Source organism: Anolis sagrei, chromosome 4 (assembly GCF_037176765.1).
Source record: "Anolis sagrei isolate rAnoSag1 chromosome 4, rAnoSag1.mat, whole genome shotgun sequence".
Classification (NCBI taxonomy): domain Eukaryota; kingdom Metazoa; phylum Chordata; class Lepidosauria; order Squamata; family Dactyloidae; genus Anolis; species Anolis sagrei.
This window is the reverse complement of record NC_090024.1, coordinates 64,198,995-64,225,770: the sequence shown is the minus strand read 5'-3', so window position 1 is coordinate 64,225,770 and position 26,776 is coordinate 64,198,995. Positions and strand designations below refer to the sequence as shown.

At 38.0% G+C, this 26,776-nt stretch overlaps 1 protein-coding gene across 14 annotated transcripts in view; it reads right to left on the bottom strand.

Moving 5' to 3' along the window:
* PTPRM (protein tyrosine phosphatase receptor type M) overlaps positions 1 to 26,776 on the bottom strand; it is a 529,398-nt gene that overhangs the window by 161,083 nt on the left and 341,539 nt on the right. For all 14 annotated transcript variants that reach the window (XM_060775055.2, XM_060775057.2, XM_060775056.2 and 11 more), the window contains one exon: positions 9,679 to 9,811. In XM_060775055.2, coding sequence (XP_060631038.2) covers positions 9,679 to 9,811 — 133 coding nt within the window. The remainder of the gene's footprint in view (positions 1 to 9,678; positions 9,812 to 26,776) is intronic.

Here is a 26,776-nt window from a genome sequence, read left to right as displayed (position 1 = left end):
ATTTATGTTTTAATACTTTGAGTAAAAAAAAGACAACATGCCATCTTTAAGTCATTTGGAAAAGTAAAATTGGACAGTGTTTTTGTTTTGCCAGCGTACTGTGAGCTATTTGATACCGGAGACCCTCTCTAGATCTTCATCTGATGGCAGAGAAATATTCAGCAACACAATGGAGAATTCAATTTGGTAAAAATCTCAAACAAAACAAAACAAAACAAAACCCACACCCCACCATGGGCGGGCCTTTATCCACAGAAAAAAAGATAAAAATCTGCATTTTTAAAACTAAAAACAAATGACATATTTTCTTTTTTTCATTTTTCTCCAATGTAGAAGATGATTGTGTTAGTATATACAAATTATTTCCAGTGACTGAAAAAGAGCATTGGGTTCTTCAGCTACCTGCCCACCTGGTGTGCTCCTTTTGACTTTGTTGCCAACTCCTTGTCATCTTACAAATGGTGATAGTTGCTGTGTTATGAACCACTCACCCTTTTAATCAACCTCAATGCCTTGCTTTAAATGATGAAAAGCAAACAGCGCCAAGTTACCTAGATATAAAGCTGATGGTAGGTAGGGCTAAGTGAGAGAATGGACAAACTGCAGGGATGGATAAATTAAAAATCAGGTATTAGTATTGGTAGCCTCTATGGCAGTGATTCTTAACCTGTGTGTCCCCAAATGTTTTGGCCTTCAACTCCCAGAAATCCTAACAGCTGATAAACTGACTGGGATTTCTGAGAGTTGTAGACCAAAACATATGGGGACCCACAGGTTGAGAACCATTGTTCTGTGCGGTTCTAGCCATTGCATAATCATACCAGTTATGCCCTGAAAGTAAAGCAGATACATAATGAACATTTCTACGCCATGACTTTGCAATAGTCTCCTCCCTTTCGGCCCTGAAACTCTACATCATGGATCTGATGACTGATCCCATTTTAAATATATACTCTTTGCTAAGAAAGGGCATACATATGCAATACTTATACTAAAATGGCCTCTGTTTGCTTTAGTCATGATTTCTTCTTTTCCTCATGGGGAAAGGGATAAAAGCAAAGACCACATTTCATAAGAAATCAAAATAATTTAAAACCTCTCCAGGTGAAGATGGAATGTAACTTTGTTTTTTTTTAAAAAAAATCTTAAGGATGAATAAACTAACATTCAGGAGTACTGAATTGATGTATAGAAAAAGGCACTAGAGGCATAGATAATTTTTACTTCTCAACTACGGCAAAAATCCCAAACTAAAACAGAAAACCTACATCCCATATAAACAGAGGACTACAGCTAATGTTAACTTGCCTCCAGCAACATGCTGCAGGCGTCTCTTTGAAAATAAGGCTTTCATCAAATTTTCTCTCTCATCTTCTTTGCCTGTAGAAGTGTTTGCCAGTTTTATATTCTTATTTTTCTGATGCTAGCAGGATTGTTTAAACACGAGAAGCTAAATGTTTAATATTTAATCACATGGGGCAGATTTACCAAATGCACACCTGTAAAGATTGTATTTAAAGGAAGGATGTGCCATGTTTCAGGAGAACATCTGCACTAATATATGTTCTTTGCATTTCTGAGTCATACAAAAATGATATTAAAAATAACCAAAAAGAACAAAGCAGATAATAAATAAATATACAGCTCTTCCATATGGAAATTCTTCTACCTACCTATAAATGAAAGATAGAATTTTTGTTGTTGTGGTAGAATATGTGCATGGGAGTAATAATAATATTTTCTCCTTATTTCAGAATTATTTCTAGATCCCCATTTATTATCTTGTGATACAGCACTCGCAATTTTTGACATATGATGTACTGACAGAAATATAGTGTAATTGGTATAAATGCTACCACACTCCCCAACTTGTATAGTAATTTCAGAAACAACAATAAATAAAATTAATCAGTGTGAAATTGCCAAGTACTTGGATGCAAAATGCTGCCAAAAGTGTATTGAGATGAATTATTCTGTTTTGAAAAAAATGGTTGAAGAGTCAGTTAATTTCAGATCATGCTTCACATTAGAATATGACATAATGAAAGAAAAATAAAGAGGAAGCTGCTCCAGATATTTTTATACTGAATTTCTATAATAAGATCATGAAATTTTATGTATGAGAATCTGTGTTAATTAGATGGTGGAGTTCTTAATGGCAAATAATAAACAAGTTGAATAACTTGGTAAAACACTACTTTACTTATGATTTATTTAATAATTATCAAAAAATTATACAACCTGATCATAAAGGCCAAGCGAAGCGACCCACTTTACCTGGCCTTTGGGAAGGAAAGAGGGAGCTGTGGGGCAAAGCTGTTGCATTGTTTACAGCTCCCTCTCGCGATGCTTTCCTCATCATATGGGGAAAGCATCGCCCTTTCAGAAACACCCTGTGCTGACTCCATTGGAGTCAGCACAACACGGGATGCCTCCTGTGTTGCCAGGGAAAGTGTCTGGCAACACTTTTCCGCAGTTGGAGGATGTTTGAAATGGAGCCACAGATGTAGATGTCTGATGGCTGCAGTGGGGCTCCATCCCCCAAGATGGCTCTAAGCATCCCAGGACGCTTAATTTGAGCTCTCTGATGAGGTGCATAGTGATATCCACAGGGGTTTGGATACTGAAATCTGATTATGGCATGATAAAATGGTATCCCTTATCAAGCTTCACTTTTGGGCTGATTTTTAAAATATTTTCAAACTGTGAATGGATCAATCCATGGATGCAGAATCTATGCATATGGAGGGTCAACTGAACATAAAACCTTACAACACTTTAAGAGCAATTATCTCAAGGGGTTGGATTTTGACAGGGGGAATCTTACAGCTATCTTTCCATGCATAAATCTCAGTTTCCTAGTATTTGTGTGATGGGAATCAGTCTCCTCAACCAGCTTCTATCTCATCCAGCAACATCTCAGATGAACTCTTTGGGAATTGGGTTGATCTGCCTGCAAAGATGCTGGAACAACTGAAGTTGATTTTCAGATTGCGTTTTAATCTGGGGATCTACTAAAGAAACAGAGTGGGGTTGTATGTAAATCATCCTCCATACAATTTATGAATAACCACAATCTTGTCCGAGATTTAAAAATAACTTTCTAAATTGCAAGGAACAATGAAGCTTGTTGCTGTTGTTATTGTTGTATGCCTTCAAGTACTTTATCACTTATGGTAACCCTAATATGGGTTTTCTTGGTAAAATTTGTTCAGTGGATGTTTGCCTTTGTCTTGTTCTGAGGTTGAGTGAGTATAATTTATCCAACATCGCTCAATGGGTTTCTATGGCTAAGCAGGGATTTGAAACCTGGCCTTTGGAGTCATAATGTAATGCTTCAACCAATTATATGTTTCACTTCGTTCTGAAGGGTTTGGCTTCTTTGTTACCTATCTACAGTCCCTTGTGAACTCTGATCTTTAAGGAACTAGGACACCAAACAACAGTTAGATAAAAATACTATTTCCCGTAGTTTGGATGACACAGGGAGCTGTGGTTAATTTCCAAATGAAAGCAGAAAGTTTTGATCTCCTCCTAGATATGTTAAGAAGGACTATGATAGAGGATGAGCTAGATTTCAGCCAGAGTCATGAATGAACATGTTATGCTAATGGCATCTTTGCTGGATGACCTTCAAGATCATATAGTCATATTGTGAAGCCTCAGTTTCATCCAAGAAGAGTAAAATTTCTTCTAATACTAAGTGGTATGGGAACAGTATTTGCCTGTCCCTTACATTTCTTGAATAAGTCAGAGCATATTAGAGGAACCTACAAACTTTTTCACACCCAGTTTTTAAAATATAAATAAATGTGCCTTTTTGTATGGCACTTCTAGTCTCACTGAAGCTTCAAAAAGAAGACATGGACATGGGTACCAATCCCAACTTTTCTAATAAATTCAAGACTACAAACAAAAATGGGCTAACTCAATCTTTGATACTGCTACTTATTCACAAGCCCAAACTCCCATCAAGAGTTACTCTTATCCAAAAGTCCCAAGTTTCAATGAGGAGATATGAGAGGCACTCCAAAATGTAGGTGGCTACTCCTACCACTATATAATTTGCACACTTAGTAAGATTATTAGTTATCTTGTACGGAAAAGAGTAGAGCATTTGGGTTCACTTAAGTTTCTCTGAAGCAGCTACTGGGTTGTTATGTCCCACAAAAAGGAAATGCACCAAAGATTTCTTGCAATATGCTTTATGTATCCTAAAGATTATCCGATCCAACAGATCTTAAATAAAAAAGGAATAAAGTGCTTCACGAAATAATTTTCTGTGGCTTAGTCTTTTAGTAAATTATGAATGCTAGAAAACTGTTGCAAGATCACTTGACCAAGAAAGGGGATACTATTTCTTGCAACTAAATGTATGTAATCAGTTGAGACCGACTCGTACAATGTCTTCTGTAATATAATATGCTGCCTATAACACATTATTGTATCCGTTGTATCCTACTCTGCAATTTCAATGTAATGTTTTGCCTTTTTGTTTTAGTGCCTGAGCATCAAGTATTGAAGTGCCCTGCACACATAGATAAAGCAAAAGTGCATGCTAGGCTCTGATTTAACAGCTCATTCATTAGCCAGATTGATATTGGATATGAAAGCAAATGTATCCAATGCCCGAATCTTACTTGAGGAATTGAAACAGGGAACCACCATTGGCTTTATTCTAAACATCCTGGGATCCCCTGTCAAGGTCCATAAATTGTGCACTTGGACTTTCATACAGCCACAAAAATTCTTGCAAATTAAGTTACCAGTTATGTGAAAGCCTATTTGCACAGTACTGTAAAGATGGCCATATTCAATACACGGACACCCCATCTTGTGACATCTATACAAAGAAGAGAAATCTGTAGCAAATATGTCTATGCACAAAGAACACCAGGAATTCAACACAACTGGGAACTCCCATTACACAGTGATCTAAGTATTTAGGCTGCCCCGCTTCATATGTAAACATCAGCCATTGGACTAGCTGGTGTGCACATGATCATGAGTGATGTATGAATGGTGCTTGCAATTTTTCACAGGAACTTAGAAACCATAAGCAAATAACCAATTATTATACTTAATAAGGAGGCTTTCAGATTTTTTTAAAAGTTATGAAATACCATCATAAAAATCAATCTAAAAGTCACTGAAGCAGAATTTGTTTAAAAAGATTAAGTGTCTAATACTGTCATCAGCTGATAACACAGAAAGTGATCCACCAAGTACAGGCTCAAATCTTTATGAAACAATTGGAAAAAAGGAGAGCAATTCCTGGCAGGCTGTCCCTTTTATGTTTATCAGACATATATAGGATTAACGCTACAGATGTTACACAGTCCTTCAGATCTGAAAGAAAGCCATACATTCTTTTCAAATGCATAGAATTGATGGAAGAAAGCTAAAAATTAAAATCATGTCCCATTTCCTAAAAGAATTATACATTATTTTCGTACACTGGTCGGGCATGTGAAATATCTAGAGTTCCTGTTTGGTTGGCAAATTAAAGTAACATTTTCCTATGAATAATTAGATCACTTTATTTACAATTTCACTGAACTATGAAAAAGCTGTAGCTGAACAGATGACAGGCAGACTAATTTTAAAGCATTTAAAAGTTAATTTTATTAAGTATCAATAGGCCTTTCCACAGTGATTGCTAATGTGGGCTTGAACTGCTATGCTGAATGCTGGACTGAGCCTCAACCGCCTCTGATGCAAGACGCCGTCTCCCTGCCCACATGTTGTGGCTGTCCCCAGCTCCGATATATCACCTACCTGGCTGACATCAGCCTAAGCCAGGTAGGTGGTATGTCAGAGCTGGGCATAGCCACAACATGTGGGCAGGGAGATGGCTTTTTGCCTCAGAGGTGGTTGAGGCCCAGTCCAGCACTGACATCAGCCTAAGCGGAGTCCCGGTGGCACAGTGGGTTAAACCCCTGTGCCGGCAGGACTGAAGACCTACAGATCCGGTGAGAGCGTGAATGAGTTCCCTCTATCAACTCCAGCTCCCCATGCGGGGGCATAAGAGAAGTCTCCCACAAGGATGGTAAAATATGAAAACATCTGAGCATCCCCTAGGTAATGTCCTTGCTGACGGCCAATTCTCTCACACCAGAAGCGACTTGCAGTTTCTCAAGTCGCTCCTGACACACACAAAAAATCAGCCTAAGCACTGAATCGGTAAGGAAGCTGAGTGGGTGGAGCACCCCGTCTTCTCCCTCCTCTGTTGGCATGCTTTGGGTGATGTCAGCTAGGGTACCAAGAGAAAGTGGGTGGGGTATCACGGCTGGGGACACGTGCATGTATGTGTGGACAGCCATTTCACATCCACAGGCTGCCTGAGGCTGAGGAATGTGGGATGGGAGTTAAGATAGCTGTGGCTGGTTCCAGTTAGCAACGACCCAACTGTATTGACAGCCCTAAATTTGGGATAAAGCCTGAATTCTGGCTCAGGATTTGGCCTTTCCCCTGGCTTAGCTAAACATGGGGCAAGGTTATGTCAGATAAGCCCCTAGGTGGTCAGTATAGATGATCTGTTAGTTGCTTCCTTCAATTTAAATACTGATTTTTTTAAAAAATCACAATACATACATTAAATGGCGGTGATGGAATTAGGTTATTACACTATCGGCCTATGACACAACACCCCTACAGAGTCAATATAGCATTACATAGCCATTTCTAAGGTGGTCTTTTTATTGTATTGTTATTTTTTTTTAAATAGTGTTGATAAAATGGGGCCTGCTCTTTCTCCAAAAAATTAGGATTTAATTGTCATGACAAAATTGATTAGAATTATTATCAGTATTATACAATAACATTCACATCTTACAACCAATGTATGGGACAAGGAATAACTAATAGAAGGGCTAATGTTTATTTAAAAGATCCAGAATGGGAGGAAGCTATTCACCTAATAGATATTTTCTAAGGATACAGATGAATTTGGATGGGTCAGAGAACCTAAAGTATTTCCCTCCCTGTCCTAGTTTGTAATTTTTGGAACACACACGTGGTACAGAAAGAACCTTTCCCTATATATCCGTGCATAAGTCAGCCTCATGTATACAGGTTTTGGCACCTGAATTCAACTCTAACCCATGGATTTTACTCTGTTGTGGGTAAAAAATAGAGACATGTAACAAAGAAATAATTTCCTCTCCCTTAAAAAATCATAAATTCATAAAGGGAACATACTTAGGAAAACCTAAAAAGAAGATCCGTTTATTTGAGGAGTTGCAATGGGGGTGGATAGAGGTGAATTACATTGCTGATCTTAAAATGCCTACATCTATGCAAATACAGATATGGAAAGGAATACAAATGAGGAAAAGAATGTGAATGCACCCTAAGAAAGCAATGAGAGAAAAGCAAGGAAAATAATCTGTCTGTATTAGTGACTCAGCTCGAAGGCAGTGTTGTTGTTGTTTATTCATTCAATTGTTTCTGACTCTTTGTGAGCTCATGGACCAGCCCACACCACAGCTCCCTGTCGGCCATCACCACCCCCAGCTTGAAGCCAGTCACTTCAAGGATACCATCCATCCATCTTGCACATGGTCGGCCCCTCTTCCTTTTTCCTTCCATTTTCTCCAGCATCATTATTTTCTCCATGCTAACCTGTCTTCTCATCATATGGCCAAAGTACTTAATCTTTGCCTCTAACATCCTTCCCTCCAGTTGGGCTTTATTTCCTGGAACATGGTTTGATCTCGCAGTCCAAGGCAGTGACAAGAGGCAAACATGAAAAGCCACTCGTGGAAGTGGCATAGCAGGGCATGGAAAGTAGCTTCTATCTCATTACACCTCCCTTTCCCATAGCAGAGAACGGCAGCCTTCCTTCCTTCCCTAACTTCTTTTCAGCCTAAGCAGTAACATAGAGAAGCCCAAAGAATGTGATGAACCTTCCATTTGGGGTGGAATGGAGTAGTGGCGGCCAAGTTTATAAGTACTTATTTTACAAGCTTTAGCAGGCTTGTAGAGAAATTCCCACGAACGTACAATTAGTATTTTGACTGAATGCCTTATACTTTGATGCAATATATTTTAATGACAAAACACTAGTCTGGAATTTTTTTTCTAAAATAAAAAGTAAATATAAAGTCCAATATAGGATTTCTTATATGCTTTATATTCTGTCATTCTCTAGACTGCTTTTCATTGTTGAAGTATCTATTTATTTAATACATTGAATTTGAGCCTATGATATGTATGTTTCTATGTATTTCTAGAAATGCAATGCTTCAGACTCTTTTTTGACCCTTAGAGATATGAGTAATATTTAATATCTTTTTCTCAAAGAAATTCATTTACTTTTGTCACTTTTTTCTCTCTGCTTCCCTTGTAAATTCTTTTCATTACCTGAAAAGTGAATTCCATTTGATTCTTCAGAATGCCCCAAGGAATATATTAATATGTTGATGAGTTAAATACACCTACATATTTCCCTTCCCTCAATTTAGCTCATAGACCATTTTTCATCTGGGACTCTCCAAGATTTATAGGAAATAGGCTTGGTGCCATTAAAGGACACAAGGTCAGCAGAAACTGTAGTGATGTGTACTTCATTGAGGAAGGCAGGAACTGCAAAGAGAGAAGCACTCTAAAACACAACCAATTTTTTTCAAAGCTAACATATCCAGTCAATCCAAGGCTCCACCAACAAATGAACTTAAGTACATGTATAATAAGGTTACTAACTTTCAAGTTCTATTGTAGTATGCAATACTCTTAAATTCCCTCGTTGCCAAAATTATTATCTTGTTTTAGTCGCTAAAAAAAATCTCACCTTGATATCAGATATTTCAAAGCAGGACAGTATCACAGTATTCTTAAAACTAGTAATTAATCAGAAGAATCACATTCTTTCTACTCTCTCACAATTCTTCATGAATCGGTTCTAAGTTATCTTCAGAATCAACAAAATATGGTCATTTCATTTATCAAGGGGGGAAACTATACAGCAAAACACAGAAATCCATGGATCTAAACAAAAATACCCTCTCCCATCCACCTATCTTATGGGTTGGGTCCACAGTGTTCCTTCGTTCGTGGAAGGAGCTTTCAATTCATAGAAGGCCTAAACAGTCATTCTGTTTAAAATGTTCTGTGTGAAACTAGATCCAAAGATGTAACTTTGGCTGTATACTAGCTTGTGGGACTTTTCCCAGAAGTGAAAACATCAGAAAGGATGTGGAACCCACAGCTATTAATGTTCATGGCCACTTCTGCTCTACTTAGTTTTTTTTATCCAATGTTTAGGTTCAGATATGAATCTAAGAGTTTGAGCTTTAAAAAAAAAACTCTAATTGGCAAAGAAGTCTATATTCTTTAAGGGGTCAAACTCCTCTAACATTCACCTCAGCTCTGAATAGAGGAGATGTACAGATAAAGAGTATGCATATGTCATTTGGGCTGAGTGTTAGACTTATCACTCTCGGGGTGTTTTAACACAAGGGCACTAACATTAATTCACTATGAACACTGGAGGACAGAAGAATCAGATAACTGCCATTTCATCTAACACCAACAAGGCTTTAAGGGAGAATAAACAGCATTTTGTTTTTAAACTATTTGGAAATGTGGTTGGAAAGTTGGCAAGTGTTTTATTGGAAATTGCTGCAGGAGATACTGCAACACAAATATGCACGCACCAAAGCTTTATCAACTACTCACCTTTTCTTCATAACCAACACAACCCCAAGAAATATAATAACGAACAGCAAGATTCCTGCAATCACTCCAGCTATTTTAACAGTGTGGTCTGTTTGCTTTTCTGGCTCAGGGTCTGGTTTTCGAGTAGCAGCACCTACAGAAGAATATTTTAAAAGAAGAGAAGAAAAGAAAAGAAGTGAGACACTGCGCTTCCCATTTATTATATTTAAAACAGTAGTGGCTAACAATAACTATTAGGGTGGCACGTGCCAGTATTTTGATATCTTGGGATACTTATTGGTAACAGCATATGCCCTGTGAGAACTCTACTTCTTTATAACATTAAGCTATATTTGAACACAACTCCTACATCCTACCTTGTTCTCATACAGCATTTCACCCCTTATATTTTTATTGTCCCTGCTTCCCTCCCTGTTATTTCTATTTTTTTAAAAATGACAACAACACAATAACCCTCATAAGCCTTTGTCCAAATTTGATTTGCTGAAACATTTTCTGCAATTATTTTTCATAAATGAAGCAGTAATTCCTTAACATATTAGCTTAAACACCTGGAAATGTGAGATAAGCTCATTTACCATGCATTTTACCAGCAATTGTTTTGTTTTTACACAATAGACTGTTTTTGCCTTTGGAAATCTAAATCTAGGTCACATCTGGTAGGCAAAAGACTCTTTCTAAGCAATTTATTCACAAAATGGGAAGCAGCTGATGATCACACTACTGGCATCCACGTTTAATATCTGTTTAAATGAGATAACCAGTGCCTTACAGCAGCTACTGTCTTAAGCTTTTATAACCTCCTCGTTGCAAAAAAGAGCACAGTTTGTTCTGTTTACTATATAATGTAATAGAACATCAGAATACATGTCTACAAAACATCAATTTTCTCTGCTAAATAATTTTAGCATGAAAACAGTTGAGGATGCATTATTCAATTCAGTATGCTGACCCCCTTAAAGGACTTCTGACTTTTTAATCAAAACATGACAGTATTCATCATTTGAGGCGCCATGTCACCTTCACAAGGTAGACAGACAATCTGGGAAACAAGCCTGATTTATAAGCTTCCCCATCACAGTTCCTTTTGAGTGACAAGGATGTGGGCGGGGAAAGAGTAAAATGTGATTAAACTTTAACGTTCGGGGACCAGAACACTCCTGTTTTCATCAAGGTGTTTGAAAGCCCTGATTAAGTTCTATCTTTTTTTATTTGCCTAGAAACCAAGGTAATGAATAATCATCCCAGGACAGATTTTTTATTGCTCAGCATCAAATGATGTCAAATGTTCAAGGATACTCAAGTCTCACTGAGTCAAATGAGGGTCAGATTTACAAAACTCTTCTTGCCAAAGTCTGCCATAGCTACAGTTTCACAAACTGACTACTGTGGGTCTAGGGGCCAATTTTGCTTTTGCGGAACACATCCAAATGGATCAATTTCCGTCGCAGACTGGAAAACTGCCATTGATACAAACGGAAAATGCTTGTTTCAGTCTTGTATCAATCTAGGTTGGGTCACAGTTTCTCTTGATTTCACTCACAGCCTTTGCAAAAGCAGCACGGATTTGTAACTGTGAATAACTAGTAGAAATGCCCATAACACAAGAGAGGACGCTTCTGGATACAATCCCATAATCACCATGCTACTTCTCCGCATAATTCATTTTAATTCTTTACTGCCATAAAAAGTAATGGAAACTTCCAACTTGGATGGCTTTAAAAGGGGACTGGATGACTACTAATCAGGAACAGTTGTTTATCTTCTCCAGTAGCACAGGCAGTATGCTTCTACCTATCAGTTGTTGTGGAATGAAGGAGGTAGAGTGCAGTTGCCCTTCATGTCTGGATGCAGAAGAGTCTGATAGGTGGATGTTGAGTTACTGTGTGCACAGAATTCTGGGTCTGATCCAACATTGCCCTTTTTATGTTCAACGTGGAACCAAGACTGCTTTGTTTTCAGCCCCACCCCACCCACCCACACCTACACACACCTACACACACACACTGTGCTTCTAATGTCCTTTCTTTATTGCATTCTAATTATTTGAACTCTTTAGCATTTAACCCAGCTTCTGTCTCATTCACATCCAAATAATAAAGGGTTCAAACGATGCATCACTTCAAAGACCTTATCCATATTCTCAGTTACTGAGTGCACAGGGTGTATTTAGGAATGGCAACAAACAATGGACAACTGGAGTTTAAATGGAATTTAAGAGGGGAAGAAATTAAAAGCAAAGCTGGACCATTCAGAGAAAGGGGTGAGCCCCAAAATGAGATCAACCTGAGTGTCCATCAAACATTCATGAATTTTCCACAGCCCTTTTGATAGCTATAGTCAAAACAGGACATATGCCAGCAACACCTCAAATATTTGCTGCATAATATTCACAAATGGACACTGTAGAGTATCATAGCAGCTGTCAAAAGCTTTTAAATTAGATTAAGAATGCTGGTACAACTGAATGTTTGGTTTGGTTTGTCCAGGTGCCAAAAAAGTCAAAATGCAAAAATTAACTGATAGCACTAAACTCTATAGAGTAAATCATGGAAAAACCATGCAAAAACCTTGACCTGCATTGTAGCCATTTCATTATTCCTTATCTGAACTGCTGCAATGGCTTACATTAAAATGACTGCTGGCTTTCCATCAATTCAATCAGTGAATTGACAAGGAAGAACTCTTTTTTCTTCAAATAATGAGCACAATTTGAATGGAAGATATTAAGATTTACTGAAGTCCAGATACTGGCATCAGGAACACAATCACATAGTTTGTATGGAACAGAAATTTAAGCATGGACTTGGAATAACCAAACAATTTTTCTTTTTTCTTTTTCTTTTGCAAAGGCAGAGGGGGCAAACAGTGTGTATTAATAAAATTTTCTCCACGTTATCAACTACAGAGGAAATACAAAAAGGAGAGCTCTGTGACAAAGGATGTTTCTAATGAATGCCCTCAATCTCTCCTCAGGAAAACCCTAAGTAAGTTAGCACTCCAAGTCTAAACTATATGGACACAATGTGCTTAGAATGGGCTCTTTTCTTCCATATATCGATGGCTACAGTTTAAATTCCAGAGGCAGAGACTAGAAAACTAGTCGAAAAATTTGCTCTCAGTATCTGAGGGCAAACCACATCTTCCTTCCTCTTCTTTCCAAAGAAACATGCAATTTATGATTTATTCAGTGGCTGTGTCTAATTCATCTAAATATATCAGAATTCATTACTAATTGTACATCAGTAGTATAAAATAATTGTGGCACTCTGAATCATCTAATAACTTCAGCATTTTTTGTTTCAGATTAACCATTAAATCCTGCAATAAAACAAAAACCAGAGCTATGATATTCTAGTTTGCCAACAGGAGCATAGCCAGATAATTTCCTTTGCTAAAGCAAAACAGAAAGTATCAGATGCTGCAGATATTCCTTAGTGGGACAGATTAATTTTTTGAAACCCTTTCAGAAGCAGACTAATTAGGATATTGGGGAAGTAAACAGGGATTACAGCATGGAATTATCCCCTACAGACTTGTTTTCTGAAGTACCTGGTGATTGCCAATTGGGAATTAATTTTATAAACATAATTAAAATCTAGATGTTTGTTCCCATGTGTGTGCAAATAGGAGGAAAATAAACATATCATGTTTTAGCACCAGTATAGTTTACAGGAACTCTGACAGATACCAAATGTAACAGTCAAACATGTGTGTGTGTGTATTTGTTCCATTATCAGGGCGGGCTCCAAAAGGAGGTCTAGACAGAGATTGATAGTCTATTATATGGGGAGTTGAAGGAGGAAAAACATTTCCCCCATTTTTGCTTGTCATTCCCCTCCCCTTCCCATATGGTTGTTTTGACTAAGGAGACATGGGTGGGGGGAATTAACATGAAAACAGGGGGAAATGGTATAACTCCTTCAACACCCCCCCCCTCGTAAAATGGACTATCCTTCTCTGTCTAGTGCCCCCTTGTGGCCTCTGCCCATATAATGGAACAGTACCCTCCCCCCACACACAAACATATATATGCATGTATATATCTCTGTCTATTTCAATACCTATATGTTACATTTATATTTATGTTTCCATCTATGTATATAGAATCATAGAATTATAGAGTTGGAAGAGACCTCATGGGCCATCCAGTCCAATTCGCTGCCAAGAAGTAGGAAAATTGCATTCAAAGTACCCCCGACAGATGGCCATCCAGCCTCTGTATAAAAGCCTCCAAAGAATGAGCCTCCACCACACTCCGGGGCAGAGAGTTCCACTGTTGAACAGCTCTCATAGTCAGGAAGTTCTTCCTAATGTTCGGATGGAATCTCCTTTCTTGTAGTTTGTGTCACTAATAACCAGAAGAAATGCGACCTATATCAAAATGCTGCAATATACAGTCCCCCTGTTATGGATTCCTGACACCCAACTATGTTCTTATCAAAGATGCTTATCAGTGTATTCTTTCCCCTCTTTCTATAGACTCCTCCTTCTACAACCATAATTCAACATTCCACCACAGAAACTCTGGGCTATTGGAGTGTAGATTCCCTTTTAGTCAGTAATATTTTCTCAGTCTGATTTACTTCAAAAATTATTCTAGAAATGGGTTGTTGTAGGTTTTTTCGGGCTATATAGCCATGGTCTAGTGGCATTCTCTCCTGACGTTTCGCCTGCGTCTATGGCAAGCATCCTCAGAGGTAGTGAGGTCTGTTGGAACTAGGAAAAATGGTTTATATATCTGTGGAATGACCAAGGACTGTGGAATGACCAAATATTTGAGAACACAGAAATGCTGGACCACTCTCACAACCACCATGTCAGACAACACAGAGAAGCCAATGAAATACACAAGCATGTGGACAATTTCAACAGAAAGGAGGAAACCATGAAAATGAACAAAATCTGGCTACCAGTATTAAAAACTCTAAAATTGTAACAGCAAAACAACAGAGAGGAAACAAACAAGGACATCTAATCATTTCTCAACAAAAGTTTGCCCCAGGCGCAGTCAGGCCATTGTATGTTAATCAAGGTGGTCAGTTGAAACCACACCTAGCTCCAGCAGAAAAGAGTCCTTTGTCTCACCCTGGCCATTCCACAGATATATAAACCATTTTTCTAGTTCCAACAGACCTCACTACCTCTGAGGATGCTTGCCATAGATGCAGGCGAAACGTCAGGAGAGAATGCCTCTAGACCATGGCCTTATAGCCCGAAAAAACCTACAGCAACCCAGTGATTCCGGCCATGAAAGCCTTCAACAATACATTATTCTAGAAATAATAATTATACATACCATCTTGAGCTCAACAAAGGAAATGCGGGATATAAATGTAACAAGAGGCCTTAACACACTAGATTGTTACATCTCTACTAACTGCCAAGTCAACATCCTATGAAATCCTGGGATTTGAAGTTTGAGGAAGAGTATTGCAAAATCTCAACCTCACTAAACTACAAATCTAAGAATTCCACATGGTATTGCAATGTTAATTATCGTGTAATATCAGTGTTGTGACAGTGTGGTGTGATAGGACCTTAATGTATAGGATGAAACAATTATCCTATTGTTGTATAAACCTGTATTGCAGGGACAGGGAAAGAAAGGAAGTTGAAAAGTAGAACTAGAGAATTACATTCCAGTAGTATATACATACAGATGCATTCTATGTGGGGCTGCTCTTGGAAAGTGTTTTGAAGCTGCAGCTAGTCTGGTTCATTTAAAGAAGAATACAGACAAATTTGAGCAGTTTCAGGGAAGGTTCATGGGGATGATGAGAGGTAAGAGGAAAGGCTGAAAAAGCTGGGCATGTTCAGCTTGGTGGATACAAGTCTGAGTGGAGACATGCATGCACTCTTCCAATACTTCAATGGTTGTCACAGAGAAGATGGTACAGGGTGTTCTCTCCTGACCTAGAGAATATGATAAGATCTAATGGTTTGAAATTACAGGTGAATAGATTTTGACTTACCTTAAGAAAGAACATCTTGACAGTAAGAGTGGTTTCACAATCAAATCAAATTGCCTATAGATGTATAGGACAAGGATGATAGTAATATGGAAAACAAATCATATGAGGAAATTTTGAAGGGGTTGGGCATGTTCAGCTTGATCAAGACGAGACTAGGGTTGACATGGCATGATATATTATTTAAATACATCACAGAGAGAAGGGGGCAGGTCTATTCTCTGCTACCCTAGGAGGTAGAATCAGGTGTAATGGTCTCAACAGTTGATTAAACATTAGAAGGAATTTCTTGACAGTAAGAGCAGTTTGGCAATGGAACAAATTGCTCAGAGTGGTGGTGGGGTTTCCTGCTGGGACATCTTCAAAAAGAAGATGGACAGCTACCTATGGGGGAGGCTTTAGCTGGAGACCCTGCATTGTGTAGGAGGTTGGGCTTAATGGCCAAAGAGACCCTTTCCAAATCTATTCTATGACTCTATGTGTTTCTTAAAGAAATGAAGGGTATAAATGTAAGCAACATAACATCTACCAGAGCTTTTTAAACAGCATGTTAAAAATCCAAGCAACTAAAAAGCAAAAGTAAACAGCAATATTTGAAACATTAAAATTCAAATTTTGAAGGTTTATTTCCCCCTCGATATTAGACTACATGTTTACCATATTGAGAACCAGTACCCCCAAATATTAACAACTTTAGCCTATGTAGATGATACCACTTTGATGGCTGAAAGCGAGGAGGAGTTGAGGAGCCTTATAACCAAGAAAAAAAAAGAAAGTGCAAAAGTTGGGTTGCAGGTTAAACATTTAAAAAAAATCCCAAGATTATGGCAACCAGACTGCTTGATAACTGGCAAAAAGAGGGAGAAAACATGGAGGCAGTGACAGACTTTGTATTTCTAGGAGCGAAGATTACTGCAGAGGCAGACTGCAGCCAGGAAATCAGAAGATGTTCACTTCTTGGGAGGAGAGCAAAAACCAATCTTGATAAAATAGTTAAGAGTAGAGACACCACACTGGCAATGAAGATCTGCATGGTTAAAGCAATGATATTCCCTGTAGTAACCTATGGATACAAGAGCTGGATCATAAGGAAGGCCGAGCGAAGAAAGATAGATGCTTCTGAACTGTGGTGCAGGAGGAAAATTCTGAGAGTGTCTTGGACTGCAAGAAGATCAAACCAGTCAGTCCCCCGGACTCTGGAACACCCTCCCCAAAGATCTTAGACAGGCCCCTACATTGGCTGTCTTCAGAAAGAACTTGAAGACCTGGCTGTTCCGATGTGCCTTCCCAGAATAGGAAATCTCCAATACCAAGTCCCAGAAGCACTTTATTAGAACTAAGATTGCTGCACACTGCACACTGCACCTACCCTATAATCCTTACGTATCACCTGTCACATCAGCACTTTTAATTCTGTACCCATTACTCTGGCCCGGCCAGTTTTATTGTGTTTTTGGTGTATTGTTTATTGCTTGTTGTTTTGTTGTTTAATATTGCTTTAATTGTTTTAATTTGCTTTAGGTTGTATTGTTATATTGTGTATTGAGGCCTTGGCCTTTTTAAGTCGCATCGAGTCCTTCGGGAGATGCTAGCGGGGTACAAATAAAGTTAATAATAATAATAATAATAATAATAATAATAATAATAATAATCAGTCCACACTCCAGGAAATAATGCCCAACTGCTCGCTGGAGGGAAGAATATTGGAGGAAAAGATGAAGTACTTTGGTTACATAATGAGAAGTCAGGAAAGCTTGGAGAAGATAATGATGTGGGTGGGAAAGGAAGGAAAAAGGAAGAGGGGCTGACCAAGGGCAAGATGGATGAATGTTATTCTTGAAGTGACTGGATTGACCTTGAAGGAGCTGGGGGTGGCGACGGCTGACAGGGAGCTGTGATGTGATCTGGTCCATGAAGTCATGTAGAGTCAGAAGCAACTGAATGAATAAACAACAAAAAACTTCCAAAACCACACTGATTCTACATAAGGATTTTTTAAATGAGAAATTAAACAAATCAGTACATGTATCAGCATGCACTGCAGTGATATACAACTACTTATTTTTAGAAGAAAGTGACTAGCATGTGCTGACAGTATTGTTATAGTTATTATGGATTATAAAAAGTAATCACAACAGATGCTCTTAGAATGCACCATTTTGCAATTTAATAGTTGCTATATACAATAGCAGGCCTTTAAATTTTGGTGACATTCCCTTTTCCTTCCCAATGTTCCCCCAGAAATGAAACTGAAAATATTCCCTCTGGGTTCAGACAGTTCGGAATTTAATTTTCAAAGGAAAGAGAGGTGCAACATGCAAAAGATGTTGCAAACTAACAAATGTACTATATCTAACAACAATTCTAAATAATATTGCAAAGAGATGATCTACTGATTATGATTTTAGCCGAACATCAAATATTAAACACCATCCTCAACCTGGAGATCTCCTTTATTCTATGCTTGATAGTCACTCCCAATACAATAGTTTGGCCAACTATGATTTTGTTAAACCAAGCAATACAATAACACTTATTTCCCATCTTAAATTCAAATTACTGCAGTTTTCTTTGCATGGATGGTTCCTTGAAAATTATTATTAGTGCTTTTCAGGACAGGTGTTGGCATGGCTGTAAACAAAAAGGCATGTTTAAGGGTTAGGGTTAGGAATGTGATAGAGTTGAGGTGTATTGGAGAACGACTGAAAGAGAAATTAATATAATGTTAAGTCCCCAAATAACAATAGACAATAAAAATGTATTACATGAAAGGATACCAGGGGTGTATAATGTGCAAAAGGAAAGAGTGGTTGACAAATTAATAGCGTGTGCACAAATCGTTTTAGTGAGAGGATGGAAAGATAAAACAAAATGAACTCTGACAAATTGGTATAATTGTATAATTAATATGTTAAATGTGGAAATAACAAATTGTAAATTGACCAATATAGATAAAATAAAAAATGTTACAATAGTTAAGAGTATGTGGGACACAGTTAGGAATTATTTAGAGAACGTATTAAGAATTAGAGTAGGAAAATTGAGATTAAGACTGATATTTCAAATGTAATTTCTGTCATTTATTGTACAAACTGTATGTCCAAGGGGAGGGGCTGAGAGTGGGAATGGGGTAAAACCATAAACAATACAAAAATATTTTTTAAAAGTCAGTGAAGACAGAAGAAAATCATCTCATTTGAAATGTGGTGCTGGAGAAGAGCTTTACAAATACTGTGGTCTGCTAAAACAATACATCAACAGGTCCCAGAACAAACCAAGCCTGGACTCTCCCTAGAAACCAAGCTAACTGAACTGAGACTGTCATATTTTGGCCATATCATGAGAAAACACAGTTCATGGCAATAATGCTTGGTAAGGTGGAAGGCAGTAGAAAAAGTGGGAGATCACAATTGTCTGTATGGTTTTCTTTCCGGCTAGATATAGACTCAAGATTTCATATATTCTGCATTTCATTATTTCAAGTTGATAACTATTGGGAGGTAGGCGTAAAATACATTTTTATTTTGCCCATAATGTCTAAGTTTTGCTCATTCAATAACGTTGAGGATTTAATAGAAGGAAAACTTCTTGACCCTTCTCCATTTATACAGCTCTCCCTAGTTGGAAGCACATCAGCTAAAGTTGGATATGATCCATCAGGCGACTAGGGGAAGGTCAGAATAGAAATTTTAATTTCAAGGCCACTCATTCACTTTGAGACATTTGTTCACATTTTTCATTCTTGAGTTTGAAATTGGCAACAATGCTGACATATTTTGTATAATATGAGTGCTAGTCTATACCACCCAGATGGTACAAACATTTCAAAATTGTATTGCTTTGTTTAAGGAAGCACACATTTGCTTTGATAATTTTTTGTTTTCTAAAATTATAAAAATAATGGAAGTGGAAGCAAGAAATCATCCTTTGCAGCCTAGTCTTATTCAATTTATGGATCAGTATCTAAATTGAATACCAGTCTTTCCGCTAACTTTTTGCCCAGACACATGCAGGCACACAATCACAGGATGCAATGACATCAATCATTACATCAGAGTTCATTTGCTTGTTCATCCTCCAACATTTTCCAAGAAAAGCATTTCAAAGAAAAATGCTGAATAAGAATTTGTCATCCTATGATTGTGTCTTCTGGAGAGTATTGGTCGTTTGCTATATATTGCACTATCTGTGGTTGTTTTTATATTGCCGAAATTGTTTTTTATGAAATCTGTTGTGTTACATTTTAACTATGTTGGACTTTGGGCTTGTCCCCATGTGAGCCGCCTCGAGTCCCTTTTGGAGATGGAGGTGGGGTACAAAAATAAAGTTGTTGTTGTTAAAGATCACATTTAAAAAAATACAAAAATACTTATTAAAATTAAATTGTTTTATAAGTTAAAATTATGGTAATTAACATTTGCTGTTCTTAAGTTCCATACGTTTAAGCTGTCTTGGAAGATGACTTCAGGTGCACCTACACGGTAAAATTAATGTAATTTGATACCACTTTAATTGCCATGGCTCAATGCTATGGAATCATGAGACTTTTAGTTTTACAAGGTCATTAGCCTTCTCTGCTGGTGCCTCCTCAAAAAGAAAATTCCCATGATTCCATAGAACTGAGCCATGACAGTTAAAGTGATGTTAAACTGCATTAATTCTTCAGCATAGATGCACCCTTAGAAATCTTTATGAGTATAGAATTTGGTTGCAAAATTACCTTTCCAGCTTTACATGTCTTGAGACCAAAATCTCTGAAGGAATAGTTTTCAAAGAACATCTTCTCACATATGCAGGAGAAGCATCTATGAAATGTAACTGACTGTCACCAGTGAATGAAATCCATTCTTTCTGTACAAAGAAAAGGATCTTTTCTGTGGTACATCCTAACTTTGCACAAAAAAAAGGCATTTCTTTCCTTTTTGGTGCAAGGCCAAGAGATATTTATCTACCCAAGCATTAAAAAAAAAAACAAACCACAAAAACAATTGCCTCTGTTTGCAGCTGTATTGTTTGTTGTCCTTTAGTTTAATGTAAGAATTATGTTTTTTTTTAATTATACTGCACTTTGATTATTCTTGACCATCCTAGATGAAGACCAGTCTAGAAGGGCTTATCTATTTAACAAGCAGAAGAGTGAATTTTGCTTAGAATTATCACAATATGTTGGCACCTTCGCTTACAATTCTCCCCTCCTTAATATTTGTATGTCCTCTTTCAATCAAGTTATGTTATTACACCCACCAAGTGTGTAAAATATTTCACTCATCTGAAGAAGTCAAATATAGTCAATGAAAACATATGCTAAAACAAATAAACCACAAATGATATGATAGTCTTTAAGGAGCTACATATTTGTGTATTTCCAACAATGGAGTTTGAAGTGGCTGAAACGATTACTGGAAACAGCCCATGTTTGTCAGCTTCAGCTATCTTTGTTTACAATGCTCCTGTACTAAAATAGTTCAATTTTCTAAACACAGACATTTCATGGGTAATTACACTAAAATGCTTCTATCAGATTTTCATATATAATTTGAAAGCAGTTCGGAGCTGGAAACACTTAAATCAGAAATCACAAAAACGCATCTCCTGCGTCTGAAGCAAAGGCACATGGCCAGTTTTCATCAGCCCACAGCTAGCACACTGGCTGTTTATCAGGACTCTTTGTGGAACTAGAGGTAAAGATTACAATGTCTGCAGAAATTCTCCTCATCATTAGGCATGATGGAAAACAGAGAGGGTGAAGAAACATACACTAGACTGTTTTTTGAATGGCACCTAGACTTGATAAATATGGAATTTGTTGCAGGGGACTTGGGCAAATTCAGAGAAACTAGATTGCTTGTAGCAAAGATTGGCTTTCAGAGCCAGGACGGTCTGGAAACTGAAAGCAGTAAAACAATCTGGACAGGTTTCAAAAGTGAGGGATGGAGGGTGGGAATCAAAGCCAGAATGTTGACTATAAATGTTTGAATTTTCAAGCAGCCACAGTGTAAAGAGGAGTTTGATTTTAGGGAAGGTGCCTTGTTTTGAGAACTATGGCCTCTCATAGTTTGTCAATGAAGGTCAATACTATAAACAGTTGTCTGTTCTAAAATGTCTAGAAGAGCACTGGGACCAACTGACGGAGAGATGTAATGTTCTCTTATGCCAGAAAGTAGAAATGACATATTTTCTTGGAACTAATTATCTTCTAACAGTAGAATGTATTGTAATACTTTGATATGTCTTCATCTCTGAATTTTGCCATTGATTATGTTGTGAACCGTTTTGAGTCCTCCAGGGGCAAAAATAGCGCTATATAAATGCAATAAATAAATAGTAAATAAAATAAATCATCTCTGTTCATTGGACACAAATCAATTAACCTAAAATATTTCTTTATTTTATAAATCATGCTTCAGTCAACACTCTGGCGGCAGTCTCCAGTTGAAAAACAGACTAACTTCAAAACAACAAACATAAACTATTAACAGTTAAAGGGAACAAAGGAAATCTTGTTTGAGTTTTGAAAAAAATCCTGCCTGCAGAATAATGATTAAAGAATACCATTCACTACAATGTAAAGTACTATCTCATTTAAGGTGTTTCACTTTTGAGTACTTCCCCAGTTTGGCACTTTTCAATTATACAACATGATGCCATTTTCTTACCCGCATTCAAGTCTGTATACAGCATTTGTTTACTTTGAACCTCAATGTTGTTTTGATATACTTCTACATTTTTAGGCCTAGCACTAATTCACATGTAAGAAATAATAGTGTAAATACGTGGTATGATTCATTTTAAAGCAGCGTTTCTCAACCTGGACAGATTGTGAGGGGGCATCAGAGGGGTCACCAAAGACTATCAGAAAACACGGTATTTTCAATTGGTCATGGGGGTCCTGTGTGGGAAGTTTGGCCCAATTCTATCGTTGGAGGGGTTCAGAATGATCTTTGATTGTAGGTGAACTATAAATCTCTGCAACTACAACTCCCTAATATCAAGGCCTATTTTCCCCAAACTCCACCAGTGTTCACAGTTGGGCATATTGAATATCTGTGCCATGTTTGGTCCAGATCCATTATTGTTTGAGTCCACAGTGCTCTCTGGATGTAGGTGAACTGCAACACCCAAACTCAAGGTCAGTGCCCACCAAACCCTTCCAGTATTTTCTGTTGGTCATGGGAGTTCTCTGTGCCAAGTTTGGTTCAATTCCATCATTGGTGGAGTTCAGAATGCTCTTTGATTGAAGGTGAACTATAAATCCCAGCAACTACAACTTCTAAATGACAAAAATCAATCCCCCCAACCCCACCAGTATTCAAATTTGGGCACATCATGTGTTTGTGCCAAATTTGGTCCAGCAAATGAAAATACATCCTGCATATCAGATATTTACGTTATGATTCATAACAGCAGCAAAATTACAGCTATGAAGTAGCAACAAAAATAATTTTATGGTTGAGGGTCACCACACCATGAGGAACTGTATTAAGAGGTTGCGGCATTAGGAAGGCTGAGAAGGTTGAGAATCACTGCTTTAAGGTGTTCTGGAACCTAATCTACTATAACGGGAAGATATGTCTTTTGGAACTCCTGAGTGTAAAACTGGGCACTGCAATTGTGATTAGGAATGGAGAAAAAAAACCCTTGTTAGTTTTTTCACAATAATGCTAGAACTGACAACTTTTTCCTATCTGTTTTGCATATAAGTGAAACAGGTTTGTTTATTTCTGCCTTTTAGTATTTACAAGGACTGTCACCCTCACAAGATGAAACTCTGTTCCTATTATTTTCCCATTTTGTGTAGTAAATGCAGCTATTTAGTTGTGCTGCACATGGATAAACATAGTGGAAGTTATTTCTTCCCATTAAAGAGAGTGAGATCTGAAAGAGGCTAACTATTTTTTGGACCAATTAGTTTTTTTTTTTAAAAAAAAAGAAGAGCAGAGGGAGGAAACTGAAGCAGCTGGGGTGGGAGTGAGGGCAAAGGGAGAGGAAAGAGCAGCTCCTACAGCAATTCTCTATCTTTTTAGCATTTTCTTGTAACTATACTGTTTTACAGATAAAACTGCCACAGCAAAAAATGACAAATACAACACATAAAAGAACAAAAAGGAGCAATAAATCACTAGTGACACTGCATCCTATTAAAATGCATTCAGTTGTTGCAGAAAGGAGAGCACTTCCCATTCACTTTACATTCTGCTCTGCAGGAGAGAAGTAAACAGAATCTTTGAACTATCAATACAGTATAACAAATACTGGAGTTCTAATCGGAGGAGATATACAGGCCATAAGGCTGATGACAAAGGCAGGCACAGCAACCGATGGGGGCTGTCAGTCACTATACTTTATCTAAGCTGCAAGTGTAGAACTGGGAGTTACAGTGTAGTATATTTATGACTGCTACAGTCATCTGCAGAAAACGCATACATGAAAAACAGATGCACATCACCAAAACCAATAGAGCTTCTCCAGAGAACTTTTATTTAGCTGTGAGTATAGTGTTATAAACAAGCTGTTTATAGGTAGCAACTAGCATTTGGACTTTCTTAATGCGGAAAAAGCTGCAATTCCTGATGCAAATTTGATTGTGCATCCAATTTGGAAGCCATGTCAATCTTTAGTTCGGGATCCAAGGACAGCAAAGATAAAAGGGAGGTAATGGAAAAAATATGTACAACTGCAAAAAATGTTTGGATCATAACATATGAGATAAGAACCAGAAATGACATTAAAAACAGACAGTGATCATTCTCACCATGTAGGGCAGTGGTTCTCAACTTGTGGGCCTACAACTCGCAGAAATCCCAGCCAGTATTCCACCTATCAGGATTTCTGGGAGTTGAAGGCCAAAACATCTGGGGACACATAGGTTGAAAACCACTTGTCTAGAGCTAAGCTGCATAAAACTTTTGCGTGGTGAGCAGCACTTTGAATTGTTCCTAGAAAAGAACCATTATTTAGTATTGTTGATTCATATGGAAGATATTTGTAAGTGGCCAGTGCAGATGAGGTCTATATCTCCACATACCAATCTACCAGAGTCTTCAGATCCACAGGAGAGGCCATTCTCTTGGTCCAAGAACCACTTTGACCATTGTTACTGAAGACATCTTTACCCTACATTAGTGGTTCTCAACCTGTGGGTCCCCAGATGTTTTGCTCTTCAACTCCCAAAAAATCCTAACATCTGGCAAACTGGCTGGGATTTCTGCGAGTTGTAGGCCAAAAAACCTGGGGACCCACAGGTTGAGAACCACTGGTTTAGCCAATCCCTGTGTGGATCCTAGCTAGCTTGTTTCTCAGTCAATCAGGTGGAGACATGGGAAGTCTGAATAGCTGTCAAAGTGTATAAAATGTCTTGCATTTTCTGTGAAGGTTTTGTACGGTTTTGACTGGTGACTTGGTACCTGCATCCCTTTTGGTCAAACTGAAATAAACCTCTGTAATTTGCCTTTAAACCTGGAGTGCTTTGTTCTACATTCTGGCTGATATAGTTTAGTGGAAGCTCACTGGGCATGGACTCTCTAACCATGGTCCTAACTATTTATTTATTTATTTATTTATTTATTTACTTTGCTTATATACCGCTGTTCTCAGCCCGAAGGCGACTCACAGCGGTTTACACACAATAAAAAAAGCAATAACTAAAATAACTTTGATGTGATTTGCAATAGATGGTGGAATGAGGAAAAGTCTCATTTCCCTCTTCCCAGCCACCATCATGAGTCATGCAACATGGAAGGAGGTGGGATGGAACAGCCATCCCATGTCTTCTGGCTGCCTGAGGGCAGGGACCAGAGAACTGCTTCCTGGATAGCTGCAAATGGTTACAGTTACGAAACAGCTGCAGCTATCTGGATTGCCCTAAGTTGGGGTAGAACCCGAATCCTAGTGCAGGATTTAGGTTTTCACTTTAAGTTACATTAACCCAGGAGAAAGTCACATTACTATGGATCAGCCCCCAAATGTTTTGTAGCCATTTGCGGGCTGATCCAACGATAAAGCGACCTAAGTGGCCAGTGTAGATGAGGTCTATATCTCCCCATACCAATCTGCCAGAGTCTTCAGATCCACAGGAGAGGCCATTCTCTTGGTCCAACTATTGTCATAGGTATGCTTAATGAGAACACAAGAGAAAACCTTCTCAGTTGCTCCTGAATTCCTTTCCATGGGATGCCCCCCTTCCTGATTACAGTATGGTGCTATAAGAAAGTTTTATAGATAACATGGGCTGCCAAAACCACAAATAAAACTAGAAAAGATGAACATGCTTGGTAAAGTAGAAGGCAGGAAAAAAGCCTTGCAAATTGATAATGGTTTATCAAGGAAGCCACAGATCCAAGTCTGCAAGATCTAAGCAGGATTATTGGTAACAGGGTGACATGAAGGTCTCTCGTTTACAGAGTCCCTACAAGTCAATGTTGACTTGGTGGCAGTTAACAACTTTTGATAATATATGTATCAAGAGCAAGGGAAAAAAAAGATTTTTGTGTATGAACTTTGAATTTATTTTCCAGGGTATTATATATCTATCTGTTAATCAATTCTGCTACTTTCAGCTAACCTCTCTGCTATTTAGCTGACAAAGCTGAGAGCTGCCTCAGCAACAAACCATGTGGTACTAATTTAGATCATGTTTCACTAAAGGTGCTTAGCAGCTACTGTCTGCTGCCTCTTCAAGCAGAAAATTCTCTTTAATATAAAAGAGGGAAAGATGCTGTGGAAAGAAAAAGTCATCCTCGTGCTACTTTCAGATAGAGAAGGTAGACTACTTATGTTCAAGAGAAGCATGCTAATGGAGTAGATAAGGCTTTTTGTCAGGTGCTGGAGTTTCCCCTCATCATTAAATGTTCAACTCGACACATCGTATGTGGTATTTTGGTCTACGGGCCCATCTACATGGGCCAAATGATGTGGGGAGGCGGGTGAATAGACATATGATACATGGGTCCCAATCACCCTAATGTCCACCAAAGCTGCTTAATACAGTTTTGTCCAATATTTGAAAAAGTCACAGATTTTGTGACAGTGTAAACAGACAGACCAGTTCTGGTTTGGAAACAGCAGCAGTTGTTTACATGGCCATCCTGATTTGGCACATACAGTTTCCCTCTTGTTCACAGCTCAGC